At 44.0% G+C, this 18,632-nt stretch overlaps 1 protein-coding gene across 1 annotated transcript; it reads left to right on the forward strand.

The window, feature by feature from the left end:
- The first annotated feature begins 3,564 nt into the window (after nt 1-3,564).
- Nucleotides 3,565-18,268, forward strand: STYXL2 (serine/threonine/tyrosine interacting like 2). Its single transcript, XM_042867268.1, has 6 exons — nt 3,565-3,711; nt 4,281-4,428; nt 6,521-6,615; nt 7,311-7,542; nt 8,540-8,757; nt 10,284-18,268. The coding sequence occupies exons 2-6, from the start codon at nt 4,316-4,318 to the stop codon at nt 13,109-13,111; spliced, it is 3,486 nt and encodes a 1,161-aa protein (XP_042723202.1). The 5' UTR covers nt 3,565-3,711; nt 4,281-4,315; the 3' UTR covers nt 13,112-18,268.
- Nucleotides 18,269-18,632: the final 364 nt, after the last annotated feature.

The following is an 18,632-nucleotide window of genomic DNA, read 5'->3' on the forward strand; positions in this document are numbered from 1 at the left end:
CTGACAGCCAGCAGTGGTGGATGTCCAGAAAGAATCGAGGCCAGGTGCAGTGATGCATGACTATGATTTGTAGCTCAGGGATTTCCTGGTGCCATATCTTTGTAAAACTTGGAGCCCTGGACAGATTCATTAATTTTTTTTTCACTTTGTTCAATCCTTTTTTGAAGCCATGTAAACTTATAGCAACAACAGAATCCAGTAGAAGGGTGTCTCACTGGTCAGAAGTACAGAAGAAGATCTACATGAAGCAAAATTAAGGTAGACTGTGATTATTCAGCTTGGGAGAAATATGGATGAGAACATATTAGAAGGTTCCTGAGCAAGGCAACCAACTTGTGTTGCAAGTCAACAGAAAAAGGAAGGGTAAGAATTAGGCTAAGAAGCTCAAAGCAAAAAAACAGAAGTTGGATATCGGTGAAGTCTTCCAAGCAGTGGCTGCCACTCTGCAATCATCCAAGGTGGTAACAGATGTTTTTCTGTGGTACTTTTCCAGGAAATACAAACCAGTACCTGCATCGATCTGTCAGATGATATCATGAATGATAGTGGTACAGTCCTTTGTAATTCCAGCCTCCTCCTCGGGCAGCAAAGCCAGTTTCTCCCAGTTTGCCCTAGGAATTTAAAAGAAAATCACAGCATCTTATGATCTCTGTGGCTCTCTTCCAGCTGGGGATTCTGTGAATCCTAGCCAGGTGTTCAGAGCTCTTATGCTCATCTGTCCAAGTGCATGGCCTGCTCAACAGCTGTGTGTGCCAAAGTTACTTCCTCTCTTTCCTCTGCAAAAGGCTGTTGAATAAGCTGATCGATGGCTTACAGCATGCTAGCTACACATTCACTCTGGCGTGTACAGTGAAAGTCCAGCCACTGCTCACGTGTTCTGTACGGACAGTTGGAAGGCAAAAATTCCCACTAATTTAATTGACTGAATGTCTTGGTTTTGGCTAGGATAGAGTTAATTTCCATTGTAGAGGGTTATATCATGCTTATTGTAGATTTTTGATAAAAACAGTGGTGAGAGCACACTGATGATTTAGTTGTTGCATGGCAGTGCTTGCAGAGAGCCAAGGGCTCTCCTGCTCCTTTACTGTCCTGCCGGCCAGGAGCTGGGAGTGCACTGGGAGCTGGGAAGGGATGCAGCGCAGACAGTGACACAGACTGGCCAAAGGGATGTCCTCCACTACATGTCATCGTGCTCAGCAACAAAAGCAGAAAGAATGAGGAAGAGAAGGGCATTCAGAGCGATGGTGTTTGTCTTCACAGGGAACCACTATGGGTGCTGAGCCCTTCTTTCTTGGGAGTGGCTGTACACCTGCCTGCCTGTGGGAAGCAGCAAATGAATTCCTAGCTTGGGTTTGCTTGTGCATGCAGCTTGTAATGGACTTAGAAAACTGTCTTTGTCTCAACTCATGAGTTCTTGCACTTTTACCATCACAGTTCTCTCCCTGACCCCACCTGGAGAGCATGAACAAGTGGTTGTGTGGTGCTGAGGCTGTGTGGGGCTGCCTGCCAGGGTCAAACCTGTACTCTGGAGAATGAAAGGAGGGCTGAAAGCAGCTCTGGCAAATACCTGATGTTACATTTAACTGAGTGCAGCTGGCCATCACGCTTTTTAAACTCTTTGCTGTCTACAGATGTTTCTGTAGGCAGTAAGTAACTACGTTGGCACTGTGATGGATAATGCCCTGTTTTTGGAGACTTAGCTAGATAAATCTGTTACCCTAAGTTCTATAGACAGAATATGCTTCAGCATGTTCAGTACACGTACATAAATCTGATATTAAGCAACTTGTTTAGATGCTCTCTGTTTACCACTCCTGTTAGTTTGGGATATTCAGACTCTTAAATCCTAATAATTTTTCCCAACAGTTCTTTTTTGGGGGCCTCGGGAGTTTTTGATAAATGTGGGAGACAAATGCACAGTTTAGCTATAAGAATTCTGTAGAGCTCTGTGTGCAGAAGGAGTGGGATAGCTGGCAGTTTTAAGAGATTTTAATTTGGTTTCTGTGTTGACTTTCTTTCCCTGTCTAGTATGTGCTGCAAAACTCATAGGCATTGACACCACCACTAAAAGAACTGCCATCATGATCCCATAAGCTGTTACAACAAGAGGTAAGGAAGAACTTTCAGGCAGTCTGTGATTCTCTGTGTAGCATATGTGGTCCTATTGGAATCTCTACCTGTGGATGATTGTGCTATAAATACCTTGGGCACTGGCACAGGCTGCCCAGGGAGGTGATGGAGGCCTCGTCCCTGACGGTGTTTAGGAATCATATGGATGTGGCACTGAGGGATGTGGTTAGTGGGCACGGAGGGGATGGGTCACTGGTTGAACCGGTTGATCTTAGAGGTCTTTTCCAATCTGAGTGATTCTATGATTCTAAGTTTAACATGCAGTTGTATCCAGAGATTCACAAGGTGGATTTTCTGAAGCAATTCAGTGACTTAAAAGCATCAGTTTTTATTGGATGTCTATGGTGTATGTGCTTCTGAAACTAAACTCCATTCTCCAATAATATGGGAGCCCATAAGCAAACTTATTTGGATCACTTCCTGCCTCAGTTAGCAGGAACTAACATGAGCACATGTGGCACTACTTTTGAGAAATGGCTAAAACTTGCATCGTCCAGAGAAGACAGCTGTCAGATCAACCAATTCTTCCTCTTTTGGTACTTTAGGATCTGTTCAAACCTGTAATCCAAAATCCATTTCTCCCTTGGTGTGACTCCCAAGATTCAATATATCACTTTTTCTTGTTCCTGCTTGTCTGGCCCAGTAAATGGATGAAGACAAGAGTAAGCTATGAGTACACAAAAGAACTGAGTGCCTGCTTCGTGGTTCTTCCTTGTTCATGCAGCATCCCTGCAGATGTGGCCCCATCCCATGGTGGGGATGCAGCCCTCGGGTATGAAGCACAGGGCAGATGCACCCCTGCCCAACACACCACGGCAGCACAGAGCTATGCCATAAGAAGGGTCAGTGCCCTTTTACATGTCCTTTCTTGTTCACTTTATGTTTGCAAAAGGAGTCAACAGTAGGATATCACTGCATGACTCAGAACTGGAGCCATCCGTACTGTAAACAGCGGTTCCAGCTTCCACAGTGTTCTCCCCCACCAGCTGGTCTGGCAAGCTTTGCTGGGAGCCAGCAAGTCCAGAATGGAGGTTTCCTCTTTGAAGTGGTATCAGAGGAAGATGCAGTACACTTCAGTGATAGCTTATCCAGAAGTGAAATGCCACTCACTTCTAGTAAGCTCAGGATGGCTCACCCCTCACTGTGTGTCCCAAAGACATCAGGGTTAGCATTTCAGGTTGTGCCTGGCTAGATCCCAGGCACCTGGAGGCTCCCAGCAGGTGAGGCCCAGCCTCGGTGGCTCTGGTCTTTTCCCTGGGTGCCTCCTGCAAGGAGAAAAAGCACAGGGGGATAGGTCTTGCAGCAGGGAAGGAGTTAAGCAGCTGACCAGCTGCCGCCTGTGAGGCACTGAATTCCTCCCCGTGCAGCCCAGCAGCCAGCACAGGAACAGGCTATATTTAGAGGGCTGATAAAGGCTTGGTGCCGACAGTTGTCCTGCCCCTCGATGAAGAAGGCACGGGGAGAGAGGGGGGCAGTGGGTTTCTCTCCCTTATACAGCTCCCTGCCAGGTTTCCTGCCCCGCTCTCAGGGCTCCTTCGCTGTGCCCCGACGGGGACATAGCCCTTCATCCAGGCACAGGCGGTAAGTGCCATTTCCTTGCTCTCTGCCTCCCTGCTGCCCTGTCAGCTTGCTGCTTCCACCCAGGGAGGTGGCAGCAGATGTGTTTTCAAGCTCCAGGCCAAGCAATGGCCGTCCTGGGTGAGCACGGCTGCCTCCCAGCAAAGGGCTACGAGGACAAAACCTGAGAGTTAAGGCTGGCCGAAACCATGGCTGTGGCTTGGAACTGGAGGAACGTTTCATGCTGGGGAGGTGAGGTCTCATGTTTCTTTCCCTGACGCTCTCCCGTCCCAGCCTGGCGGCATACAGCTCCATACAGAGACCATGCACAGGGGGGAGATAGAGTTTCTGCCCCGCCAGCCTTCCTCCTGGCTTCCTGCATGCTTACTCATGGGCAAGGAAGGCCCTGGTGCGTGCTGGGCACCAGCCAGCGAGCAGCACGAGGACACAGGATCGTCAGGTGCCTTGGCAGAGAAGCCAACGCAGCTCCTTGCACCACCGCCTTGCTTGGGAATATACGCGAACCCTTCTGCCCACCCTGTGGCAGGGTTCACCACCAGCCTGGTGCTGCATGTAACGGTGCTGTGTTGCAGGTTCCTCCCTTCCAGTGGAGCCTCCCTCAGCTGCCATGGCCAGCGGCGGGGATTCAGACAGCGAGCAAGTGGTGCCTGATGAAGAGAAGGATGGCCCAGACGTGAAATCAGTGCAGGCCCACTACCTGCGCAGCCCTTCGCCCAGTCGGTGAGTGTGATCTGCCTTTCCTTTCTTCTCTTTAAAAGCACACAGTCCATTTTTCTGCGCACTACAAGGATCTATGGATGTTTTATGTCCATGCTGGTCCTTTTTTTTTTTTTTCCCCCAAGAAAGACTTTGGATCTTTAGATTTGGGTTTGGTTGGGAGCTATCTTTAGCTGCAGGCTTTGGGTACCAAACAGGAAGCTGTCATTGAGCAAGCAGTGAGTTAGTGCATGTAAAAAAGCATGATTTACTCCTAAAACATGGAAAAAAGCCACAGAATCATGAAATCACTAAGGTTGGAAAAAACCTCCAAGGCAATCTATCCAACCATTCACCTACCACCAATATTGCCCACTAAACCGTGTTCCTTAGTACTATATCTAAGTAACCCCTTTTAGTCCTTTCCTAAGCAAAATGCTCTGCAGGACTTTCTATACACTTTGAGATGCGTTAGCTGAAGGCAGGGAGGAGGGGTCTGTTTGAAAAAAATCTGCTCCATCAACCTCTTCAATCAGAAGGCTATGAAACATTTCACATTAGGATCCTCAGCTGTGGGACACTGCAGAAAAATGTAGGCAGAATGCTTATTTCGTTTAATTACATGCATTCAAGAATTGTTTAGGAAATTCACTGAGCTCATATAAAGTAAAACTAGATGTTGATCTTCATAAATCACTCTTCTTCTGTTGACCATCATTCAAAGTGACCCCCCCCCCTCCCCTTCCCTTTTCCCTCCTCCCCTCCTTTCTCTTCCCCTCCTTTCTCTCCCCCACCCCCTTTTCTTCCAATGCCTCACCACTTTTTCAGAGAAGTGTTTCCTAATACCCAACCTGAACCCCCCCGCCACAACTTGAGACCATTCCCTCTTGTCCTATTGCTGTTACCTGGGAGAAGAGGCTGATCCCCACCTCACCACAAACCTCCTTTCAGGCAGTTATAGAGAGCAATAAGGTCTCCCCTGAGCCTCCTCCAGACTGAACAGGGATCCCAGTTCCCTCAGCCACTCCCCATAAGACTTGTGCTCCAGAACCGTCGTCAGCTTTACTGCTCTTCTCTGAGGCTCCAGGGTCTTGATGTCTTGTGGTGAGGGCCCCACAACTGAACACAGTACTCGAGGTGAGGCCTCACCGGTGCTGAGCACAGGGGGGTGATTACCTCCTTGCTCCTGCTGGCTACACTGTTTCCGATACAAGCCAGGATGCCATTGGCCTTCTTGGCCACTAGGGCACACCGCTGGATCACGTTCAGCTGAGCGTGGACCAACATCCCTAGGTTCATTTCTTCCACACAGTCTTCCAGCCAGTCTGCCACAAGCCTGTAGTGTTGCCTGGGGTTGCTGTGGCCAAAGTACAGGAGCTGGCGCTTGGTCTTGTTGAACTTCATCCCATTGGCCTCAGCCCAGTGATCCAGCTTGTCCAGATCCCTCTGTAGCGCCTTCCTACCCTCAGGCAGATTGATGCTTCCTCCAAACTTGCTGTCATCTGCAAATTTACTGAGGATGCTCAATCTGCTCATCCAGGTCATCAAAGAATATTAAACAGAATGGACCCCTATACTGACCCCCTGAGGAACACCGCTAGTGACAGTTTCAACCTTAATGCTTGTATTGCTCGTCATAACCCAAAGGATGCATACAGACAATTGGATAACAGAAAACAAATGGCATTTTTGTATCATAATTAGTTTTAAATTGTTTAATAGGACAACATTCATGTCTGTCTGTTGAGGTGAGAGCTGTTTGTGAGACTGTTTTATTTGATCCATCCCTCTTCCTGTCTCAAACCAGACATCTCTCTGCCCAAAACCTTCCTCACTGGCCTATTCTTCTGTACTTCCAGCTCACTGGAGCTTCTCTCCCTCTGGACCTTTTTTATGCAGATTGAAAGGCATATTTGAAGCCTTTAGCTCTCTTCTGGAGAGCAGTGTGCAGGCTGAAGAAGAGCTGGGCTCCCATTCTGTGATCAGTAGATCCTTTTTGCTCCAGCTCCCTCTTGTTGTCTTCTAGAATGGGTGTAAGGTTAATGGGATCATGGGTCATGGAGATGGGATCCCAGCAGAGAGCATTTGCCTAATAGGAAGTGTGGTTGGTTGGCAGGTACTCGATGATTTCGGACACTGATACCGAGAGCATATTCATGGAGCCTATCCATCTGTCATCTGGTGTGGCTGCCAAACAAATAATCAGTGAAGGTAAGAGGAGGAAATGTTAAAAGAAGTACATTCATAGTAGAGACCTGAGTTGCAATTGTTTTGCCTTTTACATTCAGAAACCTCAAAATGACAAAAAAGCCTTTATGCACAAACCACATCTGGGGCAGAGGTGAAAACCATGAAGAAATCATAGAGTTATAGAATCATTAAAGTTTAAAAGAACTCTAGGATCATGTAGTCCAACCATCTACTCACCACCACCATGCCCTCTATCCATGTTCCTTGGTGCCACATGTCCAGGGCTCTTGAACACATCCAGGGAAGGTTACTCCACCACATCTCTGGGCAGCAAATAACAATATACAGAAAGGTTGGGTGACTTCCTTTGAAGTTGTGGACTGAATCTGTGTCAGAAGCATGTACTACAGTGATGGAAATGGTTTGGTTGCTGGTTGCTTGCTGCAGTAGTGTCTTCTTCCAGTTCTTTTGGGGCTGGAATGAGCATGCACTTTAACTCCCAATCCGTTGTATCTCTGGACTAAGAGGACTATTCTCTTCCCATTATAAAATCATTCAGGCTAATAGGTAAGCATGTATGTGCATGCTTTGCAGACAGAACAGTGTGAGGTCACAGGGAAAAAAAATCCACAAGCATTATTTTAGGAGCAAAGAATGACATATTGTGTATTTGATTTGTTTTTACATGATTTTAGTTAATTGTCAGTTTGTTCCAGAACTGAAGACGAAGCACATCAAGGTAGATGCAGTGTGTCCCAAGATGTTAGAGTCTGCACAGCAGTTGATGGTGGAAGACCTGTACAACCGAGTTAAGGAAAAGATTGATGACACCAGCTTGTTTAACACTCCGTGTGTCATGGACTTGCAGAGGGCACTTGTAAAGGACAGGCTGGAGACTCCCAGAGATGCTGTGGATGAAGTCTGGCCTAATGTCTTCATAGCAGAAAAGTGAGTGTCAGCCTTTGTATCAAGTTGCATGAGATTCCCAGTGAAGGGTGAGATGGAACCACTGAAGGCACAACATATATTACATGCATCTAATACCTTTCATCCCTAAAAAGACGCAGTGTTTTTTAGAATGTAAATCATAGATCCATACAATCATTAAGGTTAGAAGAGACCACTAAGATCACCCAGTCTAACCACTACGCCATCCCCACTGTATGTCCACTAACCATGTCCCTCTGTGCCACATCTATATGGTCTTGAATACCTCCAGGGACAGTGACTCCACCCTATTCCTTGGGTAGCTGGTGCCACTGCCTCACTGCTCCTTCTGAGCAACTTTGTGCCATCTCAATATGTGTTCACATATTTATGCTTGCATAGATCACATAGTACAAAGATCTCTGTGTGCTGAGAAGTAAATAACGTCTGGATCAGGATTCAGCAGCTTTCCTATGCTATTTTAAAGCTTCAGAAAATGTAGCAAAAGAAAAGGAAAATGAGCCCAAATTGAGCTCTTCTTGTTGGAATTTGGCCTTGAAATTGGGACTAAAGGCCTTCTTGTGTAAAAGAAAATTGAAAAAGAAATACCATAGCAAACGTGGAGTGGAAATGGCCAGGTCTCCTGTATGGCTGAGACACCTGTAAGCTGACCGACCAGCACAAAATTAGAAGGGGATGCAGTTTAAAACATCAATTGTGGGATAATAAAGATGGAGAAATAAGTAAATTGCATGAACCTAAGATGGCAGGATGATTTTAAAATCAAGCTGAAGTTGAAACAGAGTGCGCAGCAATACTGATGAGTGCAGGTTTATCTTTTCCCAGTGAGTGTTGTAGAGAAATGTTTGCAGAACTCTCAAAAGACCTTAAGGTCTGAGGAGAGCCATGTGTTGATGAGTGACACAGATTGGGAATTGGGTAGCTCTTGCAGCACACAGCTTCTTTACTACCTGAAATAGGAACACTGATATCTAACACCTTCTTTTCTTTTCTGAAGGAGTGTTGCAGTGAACAAAAGTCGTTTGAAGAGGCTGGGCATTACACATGTCTTGAATGCAGCTCATGGTACAGGTGTATACACAGGACCAGATTTCTACAATGGTCTGAATATCCAATACATGGGCATTGAAGTGGATGATTTTCCAGATATGGATATCTCCAAACACTTCCATCCAGCTGCAGAGTTCATGGATGAAGCACTGCTGACTTACAGGGGTAAGGCAAAAAGACTGTACTACTTTAGAGTGCTTGGGAATTAATGAATGGAAGTGCTACTCTGATAAACAGTGGATGCTACATTTTTAAGTGGGTAGAGGGTAGATTCATTGTTGTGTGTATCCAAGTATGGTGAACACTTACTGCCCATTTCTGCGGTGCCTCATACAAAACAGAAAGCCATTTTCAATAGCTCACCACTGTGAACAAGAGGAGGGACACTCTGCTCCTCCAGGTTCTTACTCATAACTCCCATTTATTCCCTTTGCATATGACTGATGCTCACTTTGTGTCACTGTTGACTTCAGCTCACTAAGACAGCAAATCCAACTGTCCTCCAAGGAAGAGACGATTTTTTACTAGGCTAGTAAGCTGAACTAGATGACCAAGTGGTACCAAAGACTACACAGGGGAAGAAGCAGACAGAAGAAAGAAAGAAGAGGAATGAGATCTCCCACTTTGGATGAGCTGTTAGATAGGTTTTACTGGCTGTTGAAACACTTGGAAGACAACTAGGTACTAAGAAAGATGTAAAATACATTTATTTGGAAAGTGTAGGAATAGGTGCATTAAGAAAATACCTATGGTAACACATCAACAGTCAGGCAGGAGGTGTTTAAACTGGCTTCATTAAACTTCAGTGCAAAGAGCACGTTGATAAATTGGAGTTTATCACACATCAGGGAACAATAATGCTAGTTGTTTTCAGGCTAGGAAGGCCTCATTTATTCTCTTTGTATTCACAAGCTTTTATTTAACTTTAATTTGCTATAAAACTATATTTAAAAAACATATTTTTGTGCCAAAGCTTAGGTTTTTTTGCAAGATATGGTTACTGTGTAAACACTGTGAAATACAGCAGATCATTCTGGCTCTCACTGTTTAAAGAACAGTGGGTCCCAAACTTTGGAGTAAGTACCTGCATCAGCTTACTGGAGTGAAAATCAGCTCTCTTCTTCTAGTTGCTTGGTCCTTCTATTCTGAGATTTACTCTGGCTCTGGCCTCTAGCCAGTCTACCCATAACAGATTTTGTGTGCCCTGCAAAACAGCAGATATGTGCTCTGGGGAAAAAAAAAAAAAAAAAAGAAGATTAAATTAATATAAAAGTATATTTAAAAGTCCTATGATATTCCTGATTGATGTTATTTGTGTATCCCCCCAATACCTTCCTGGAGGCTACCGCTAACAGCTCCCTTTTCACACATGGGAAAACTAAAGCCTGGAAAACTTACATGTCTTACCCTATGTCAGCCTGGGAGTCAGGAATACTGCATCACTTTTCTTTCTAATACCTACTATAAGCTTTTTGATTATTTGGGGAAATGAATTGTGTAGGTGAAAATATGAATGTTGTTTAGCTTGTTTTAAAATGTGCATGCCCACAGCTTTTGAAACTGATGTGGTTTTTGTTCACAAGTATCTAGAGTTTTACTGTTTTATAACAGTATTCAGAGAATGTATTTGTGCACAGCAACTTCTCTCTGTTTTAGAAATAGCTAATTACTTCTGTGTTCAATGTCTGTAGGAAAAATCCTTGTCAGCAGTGAAATGGGAATCAGTCGCTCAGCTGTGCTGGTGGCTGCTTACCTGATGATCTATCACCATATGACCATTCTGGAGGCTCTGATGACTCTGAGAAAGAAGCGTGCCATTTACCCCAATGATGGCTTCCTCAAACAGCTAAGGGAGCTTAACGAGCAATTACTGGAGGAACGAGAGCTGGAGCATACTGGAGATGAAGATGTCACTCCTAGTCAAAGTCCTGTCACCCACCCTGGGACATCTTCCCGGCTGTCTGGAGCTAAGGACTCCGAAAGTGTCATAGGACCCAAAGCACACTCCATCACAGTAGAAGAAGAAGACAACATCAGCATGCTAAGTAGTTTTATGAGCTCTTCATCAGTGGGAAAAACTAGCTGGGTTTCCAAACGCTCCACCCTCATCAGTGAGGAGGAAGAGGAACAGTTGTATGAGGAATGGAGGAAGAAACAAGGCCTACCTGCAAAGGAATCAGCAACTGAGCATGGAAAAAGAGTGTCGCCAAGGCTTCTGGCTCAGGAAGGGGAGCGATATGAGGAGGATGTGGATCGGAGGATCCATGACTGGCAGTGCAGAAATGAGAAATACCAAATGGAGGGTCCACCCAGAGAGGAGGATGGAAATTCTTACATGGGAGGAAGACCTTACCAATCAGGTGAATTTAGTGATGATGAGAGCGTGAGCAGTTTTGAGATCCGAACCCTAAAGCGACAGTTGGAAGCAAGCAGCTTTAGCAGGATGAGGAGGAGCCGCTCAGACTCCATGTCTTCAGAGAGCACTTGGGACATGTGGAACCAGAGGCTGATGGAGATTGAGAAGGAAGCTGTCCAGAGGTATCGTTCTAAGAATAAGAATGGTGGGGAGAGACAATCCCCAGAAACAGGAAGAAAGGAGAGGGATGTTGATGAGGAAAGCGTGTTGTCAGAATGTAGCTCCTTCTATAATTTCTGCCAAAAGAACAAAGACAAGTTGACTCCTCTAGAAAGGTGGAAGATCAAGAGGATCCAGTTTGGCTTTCACAAGAAGGATTTAGAATCATCATCGTCTTCTGCACCATCTCCAGCAGAAGATGGCAGCCAGACTGGTGAGGAGGGGACTGAAGGGAAGAATTTGTCAGATGTTAACCTGAGTGCTTACCAGGCTTGGAAAATGAAGCGGCAGAAGAAGGTGGGCTGTGAAAGCAAGGAGGAATTTGTAGAGTTTGCCAAAAGTGAAGATTCTGCTTCAGCTAAAAAGAAGCAGAGACGTGTAGAACTCCTTGAACGTTCAAAGAAAATTTTAGAAGAAAGCCAGTCCATGTGCAGCTGGGAGACAGACAGCACAATGAGTGGGAGCATCCCGCTGTCTGCTTTCTGGGCCTCAGCGCCCTCTGCGAATGGTGCTGAGGATGCAGCTTCTACGCTGAGCATGAAGACAAATCATTCATCTTTATCACAGGCCAGGAGCAGCACCGGGGCAACACAGCCAAATATTCCCCTTCCCAATCTCCCAGTTGGCCCAGGTGACACGATATCTATGGCAAGCATTCAGAACTGGATTGCTAACGTGGTCAATGAAACCATTGCTCAAAAGCAAAATGAGATCATGATGCTGTCCCGTCCATCGTCTGCAATGGCCTCCAGTGTAATGTCAGGAGACCTTGGCAGGCGTGTAGATGATGATAAGATTTCCCTTCTCAGTTCTCAGTGCGGCTCATCTTTTTCTGCCTCTCATCTCGGTCAGCAGGACGTGCACAGGGCTGAGTCTCAGTCTGTCCTGTCTTGCAATACCTCTGTAAGTGGGAGGGCAGAAGGGACTAGTTCGAACATGAAGACTATGCAAACAAGCAAACCACTGTATAGCCTCTTTGCCGATGATGTTGACCTAAAGAAACTCAGCAGGAAGGAGAAGGAGATGCAAATGGAAATGAGGGAGAAAATGTCAGATTATCAAATTGAGAAGGTGATAAGTGACAATAAACGCAGCACTCTATTTAAAAAAAAGGTGACCAAGGGTGAGCAAAGTGAAATAGAAGGTGATGTGGAGAGTATAACGAACAACTACAGGCACCCATTGCAAGCAGATCTAGACAGAAACGATACAGTCTTTACTCTATCCAGTCTATCTGCAAACACGGGTGCACTGAAGTCAGAAGTAGAGACTGATGTTACCAAGTGGCTCAGTAGCCTGAAAACAGAAAAACAGTCATCATATCATGATCAAAGTGAGAATTTCAGAGAGAAATACAGCAGGTCATCCAAAGTAAGAGAGATGGATTCTGAAACATCCAGTTACAGATTCTCCAGATCCCAGAGAGAAGAGCTTGACAGTTCTTCCTATGAGTCAAAAGGAGATTCGCTGAGAACCATGTCAAGGTTTTCCTCTGCTTCGGCAAAAGAGGACAAAAAGATGTATAAGTTCACAAGGTCGAGGGTCAGTGAGACAGCAAGTTCTGGTGAAAAAAGCCCAGAACTGCATGTTTTCAGCCAAACACCAGAACCATCCTTTGACTCCGAATCCCCTGAATCATCTACACAGAGTCGAGTCAGATCTCATCATGTGGAGGCGTGTGAAGAGGAGGCCATGTCAGACACGTCAGAATTTGGAGCTAAGAGAAAGTTCACCCAGAGCTTTTCAAAGTCTGAAGAGAATGGAAAGAAAGAGGCAAAAGTGGAACAAAGTGAAGAGAGATTTGCATCTAGACAGTTCTCTCAGTACAAGCGAAGTGTGCGTAAAGAGGAGGAAGAAGAATTGGATGATGATGCTATTATTGCTGCATGGAGAAGCCGACTAGAAGAAACTACAGCAAAGCTCCGTCGGAGAAAGGAAGAGTGACCAAGGATCAGATTAGAGGAACACAAGCAGAGTGTAAGAGTCCCAGAATCACTCATCATTATATTTCTGATAATCCTTTGTGGTTTGCAGGGCATTTCCTGCAGATAGTTCTTTTCTTAATCAAAAGCGATAAAGGGAAGAGGTCAAGTTTTGGAAGTGTTTGTGGTTTTTCAGAAAGAAGATGCTAGTATTAAATGATCAATGTAGGTAGGAACACAATGTTAGAAGCCAGGTGATGTTTCAGGAGCAAAGTAATGGTAGCACCTCCATTCAAAAGACAATCACATCTCATTTTGATTATTTCAATTTCCTAGTTTTGTTAAAGACCGAACATACATTTTTCTAGGACTTTTTTGATCATAAAAGGCAGAAGCCAACAGCTTTTCTAGGAACTTGATGAGTTCCTGTCTTAATCAATTTTACTTGAGAAGATATTGCTAGAAAGGCTCCATTTTCTTTTCCAGTCTTATAAATGCCTACAGAAATAAGACCGTTCGGGAGAATACAGGCACTGTTTTCTTTCACTGAGTAGATGAAGTAAAGTCAAATGCTAGAAAAAAGAAAATGCCTCCTTCTTTTTAGAAGTATAAGGCAGTAATGAATGTATTCACGTGGTACAATATTTGTCTTTTAGATGAAATTACCTTTGCTTCATGGTTGGTTCCTGCAATTAACTTCAGGTCAACTTTGGGAAAATGCAGTAATACCGCCATCAGTCTAAAATCTACTTCAAGATTTAGAGTTAGGGTGAAGATTAGTGTTAGTGTATGCTGGGTTTCTGGAGCACTGGCTTCAATTTGTTGTTTGTATGCAGCTCAGCTGAGTCTGTGCTCTCACGTCTGCAGTCAGGTTGTCATGTCTTGATTTTCAAGACAATTACAGTATTGGAAAAGAGTGATACACAAACTGACCTCATAATAAAACAGCATATAACTAAAGTGTTGGTAGAAGACTGTGCAGAGACTTCTCTAAGGACAAAATGTACGTCTGTTGAGTGTGGTGCTCTGAAGCTTGATTTAGGAGGTGGTGGGTTTAGTTGGTGTGTTGCAACTTTTTGTTACCAGGCAACATCCCCCACCTCTCTCTTACAAACATCTCAGCCAGTTGTTCTGGGTTTCTTCTCTGGAGTTATCTGTTCCCTTTCTGGGCCCTCTGGCAGAACTGAATGTTAAACATCAGTGAAGGGATGATGCAACAGCACAGCATCACTCTCTCACAGAACGTTGTCTTTCCTGTCTTCTCTCTCTCACTGTGATGCTTAGGGCTCACTATACTGTTATGCTAACACCTCTCTCTATTTTAATTGTGTAATATAGGTCGTAAGCTCCACAGAGTCTAGTTTTTGTCCTTCTCTGTATGATGCTACGCACATCCGCAATGCTATCTAAATAATGGTTACTAATAACAAAATGCAGGTGCCAATTTTCCTAAACTTAGCATCATTTACCTCGACTCTAACTCACTGATTAGGCATTATCCCTGCTTCTCAGAAGATAAAGATTACTCTTTCTGACAGCCAGGACCAGGGCAAATGATAGCTGCTTATTGTCAGGTGAGTGGAGTCTCAAAATCAGGTGATTGAACAATACCAGCTGGAAAAATAGGAAGAGCATATTTTACTTGTGTCTTTTTTTTTTTTTATGAGTAAGCACAGATTTCATTTTTGAAGTACACAAGGAACATTGTCTTGTTAATGTTCCAGGCACTCAGAGGTGCTGCAAGGCTTATAGTGCACTGCTACTGCAATATAATACACAATACAATACAATGCATCCCTTACTTCTGCATAGTTCTCTGAGGTTTTTCTTTAAAGTAGTGACATTTCAGGCTTTGATCCACATTCGGAGATTTTACATTGAATTTCTGCAGTGTGCTAAAATAGGTATTTTCTGCTATTCTTCACCTCTGCTAAAGTTGCTCTGTGCGAAACAATGTGATGCTTATGCTTAATTGGAGCTTACTTTAATTTCAATTTTAAAAAGATCTCAAGCGTGAGCACCAGATCCGTCCTCTGTCTCCTTACAACAGTTAAGTGGTTACTTCAGTTTTGATGGATCAAAGTGAAAGTGCACAACACCTTCTGAATCTGCTCTTTTACAAAGGCTGTTCCCTCTGAAAATCCCTCCTGCTTCCTAAGGCTGCTGCTGCTCTCGACAGAAACGCCTGTCCTCTGCAGGTACTGTAGGGGGCATCTCACACTGTAAAAGATGAGCATCCTACGATGTAGTAATTGGTTTCATTTTGCACTGCACAGCACAGCCTTTGTTTGGGTAGCATTTTGATTTAAACAGCAATCCAGGTCTGCCGCACAAATAAATTATTCAAGACTGAGGGGCAGAATATGGTTCTGTAACCAGCCTGAGCCAAACCAGCCTGATAGCGAGTTCTGACCCTTCTGGGAAAGGGTTAAGTGGGTTCTGCTGACTCACTGAGGTAGGTGGCTTATTAGTTCCCTTGTCTAAAAGAGAGATAAAAATGGCTTGCTGGGGAGAAGCCGTCTAGGATACTGGCTGAGCAGTCATGAGGGAGAAGCCTTAGAAACAGCTGAACTTTATTTTCTTATTGCTTATATCCTTGCTAATAAAGCCAAACCCCCAAAGCAATAAGGGGGTGGGGATAATTTTGGACTCCATTCAGTACATGGCCTGTGCTTGAAAGTGAGTTGGGAAAGACTCCAGCTCACAAGTATAAATTACATGAAACAGTGACATAAAGACCTTGCATGGTGAAAATATTAAAGCATTCAGTCATAAGACCAATAACCAGGAGAGACAGAAATGAAGGGGTTGAAGGGAGGCTAGAAAGTCAGGTTTTAAGATTAGATTTCAGAAGGCGATACAGAGTCAGTGAAAGAGGAGAGGTCTGCACCAATTGTTTCGGGTGATCAGAGCCACAGAGAGAATGTTTTTTCAGCAATGACACTTAGTCTGACATTAGGCTAAAAGAGTAGGAAAGTATCCAAATTTATCTGGGAAGGATTTTTCAGCAAATATGCACTGGGGCTGATGTTTTTCTCAGCCTCACTTTGCTGCTGCAGGCAGGAAGGTGAGGGGTTTTTTTTGGCATTATTTAGTGGAAGGTGAAAGTGCGAAGAGCATCTATACAGTCAGTTAAGAATATAAACATAAGAACATCAGAAAGGCTATATGAGGTCAAACCAAAAGTCCATCTGGCTCAATATCCTGTCTCTGATGGAGAACAACAGTGAATACCTAGGGAAGAATATAAAAGCAGTGACATAAGTGATTTTTCCCCAGGATGGTCTCCCAGCTTCCAGTCATTTGCAACTCAAGGACTTCCTGAGCCAAATGTGATATTTTTTTATTTAATAGCTCTTGACAGATTTTCCTTCCATGGAGGTGCCTAATCATTTCTGAGTTATAGACATTATAGCCTTGTACCTGTTAGCCTCTATGATCTCTTCTGGCAAGAAGTTCTACACTTGCTATGCACTGAATGCTAAACCATCGCGCTGTTTCTGTTCTGAACCTGCTCCTTACCAGCCTACTTCAGTGCCAAGATACAGATTCCTGATTAGAATCCACATGACCCACAAGATTTTACCCACTTCTATCATTATGTCCCACCTTAGCTGTCTCTTTGCAGCCTAATGAGTTTCTCATTCCTCCTATCAGAGCTGATCCATGTCTTTAATTACTCTGACCACTGTTCTCTCAACCCTTCGCAGGTCTACTTTATCATGTTTGAGATGAGCGACCAAGTCCTCACACAGTATTCACAGTGCAGGTGCAGCAGGGATTTATCCTGTGGCACAATGGCCTCCTTTATTTTTCTGTCTGTTCCTTCCCTGTCATCTCGTTACAGTTTGCATGCTTTTTTGGCTGTTGCCGAGCACCAAGGTGACATTTTCATTGAACTATTTATTAGAGCCACAAAATTGTGCTGCTGGGTGGCAGTGGTCATCTCTGAGATCATTGTTTTATAGGCTAAATTTTCCTATGTGCAATGCTTTACATTTATTAACTTTGGACTTCATCTACCATTTTAGTGCTCAGTGGTTCAGTCTCATTAAGTCCTGGGTTTTTTTCACAGCTGGCCTCTCATTTCTTCTACTCTTCTTGATGTCCTTTGAAAAAAATGTAGAAATCCAGGTTATGTGGGAAACAACGAAGTAAAGGAGGGATAGCAGGACAGAGAAACACATCTGATGTTGGTCTGAGTGAAATAAGAAAACTATGAAAGCTGGAGAGATTGGAGATAGGAATTATTGAAAAAGAGATGTGAAGAGAATAGGCAAATTAAGGAGCAGATCTACAGTGGATAAATAGAAAGTTATCTATGGGAGCCAAAGAGGCTGATGCCAAACATTCATCTGTTTACTTGTATAATGGTTTTGGTGAAAGACCATGGGACAACCTCTGTGGGAAGGAGGGGGATGGTGGGATTTACAGAAATTATGGATTTCTGGGAAATTTGAAGAGGACTGGGAGAAATGGTGACATTGATGGGATGCCGAAGATGTTGATGGGACATCAGTGGTAAAATGTGCTAGGTTGGGAATTCAAGAAGCAAGTTTAAAAGGAAGTGGAAGCATTGCCAGAAATAGTTACTCCTGGTGTATGAGCTGCATGCTGCATGGCTGTACTGGCAGGGCAGGGCTATAGCCCATTTCCCCCCCCCCCCTCTAAGATTTTCAGGGCAATTTGTTTTATTGCTTGTGGCTCTAGTTTAGACTGGGTAATTTTAAAAGGCATTTAGCACAATTTCGTTTTTATACAGCTCCTTGAGAAATGCTTACACATTAGTTGTAGTGGAGAGCTAGATGAATTATGAGACAAAAAGTTTTAGTTGGGGATGGTTATGCTGCATTGTCTGCATTTCCTTAAAAGGTTTAGCTGAAATATATTGGATATATACATTATAACGTGAAAACATAGTATCCATATAACCTTCCTAAATTTATAGACAATCTAGCAGAGATGCAGAAAGCATGGGATTAATACAGTCTAGGGCTCGGAAACAGAAACTGCATGCTCATACACTCCAGCAAAATCTCTGTGAGAGCTCCCTGCCCACTCCATGGAATTTCAGTTGCCATTCAGAGAAACCAAACTGTGTTAATTTTCTGCCTGTTCAGTTGTGAAGGAACTTTCAAAAATGTGAACCATGTGTAACAAATAAACAGTTCTCCAGAGAGATGGGATCATCGCTCTAAATGGTGCGTGAATTGCCCCAGTCTTCTCAGAAAGGTGTTCACTTCTTTGTCTGGGCGTAATCAGTTAAATGCCAACAAGATTTGTTATATTGCTCTTTGTGTAAAAAGTGGATAGAGGTTAAAAGTAGGTTGTGTTGAGGTGTGGGATTAGGCTGCTTACATTGCTGGTACCAGTATAATCTGTTTAAATGAGTGCTCTGTCGTTTTGGGTAACCCTATGAACATACATTTTTTGGATATGGAAGAATTGTGTCTTTTTTTTTCTTTTCTTCTGGACTGCCTTTTGCTTTTCAGTACATTATATTTTATTCAGGAGCTGATTTCACGTTACTTCCTCTGTTACAG

The sequence above is a fragment of the Lagopus leucura genome, unplaced genomic scaffold, assembly GCF_019238085.1.
Source record: "Lagopus leucura isolate 7727_CA_CO unplaced genomic scaffold, USGS_WTPT01 Super-Scaffold_100001, whole genome shotgun sequence".
NCBI classification, from domain to species: Eukaryota; Metazoa; Chordata; class Aves; order Galliformes; family Phasianidae; genus Lagopus; species Lagopus leucura.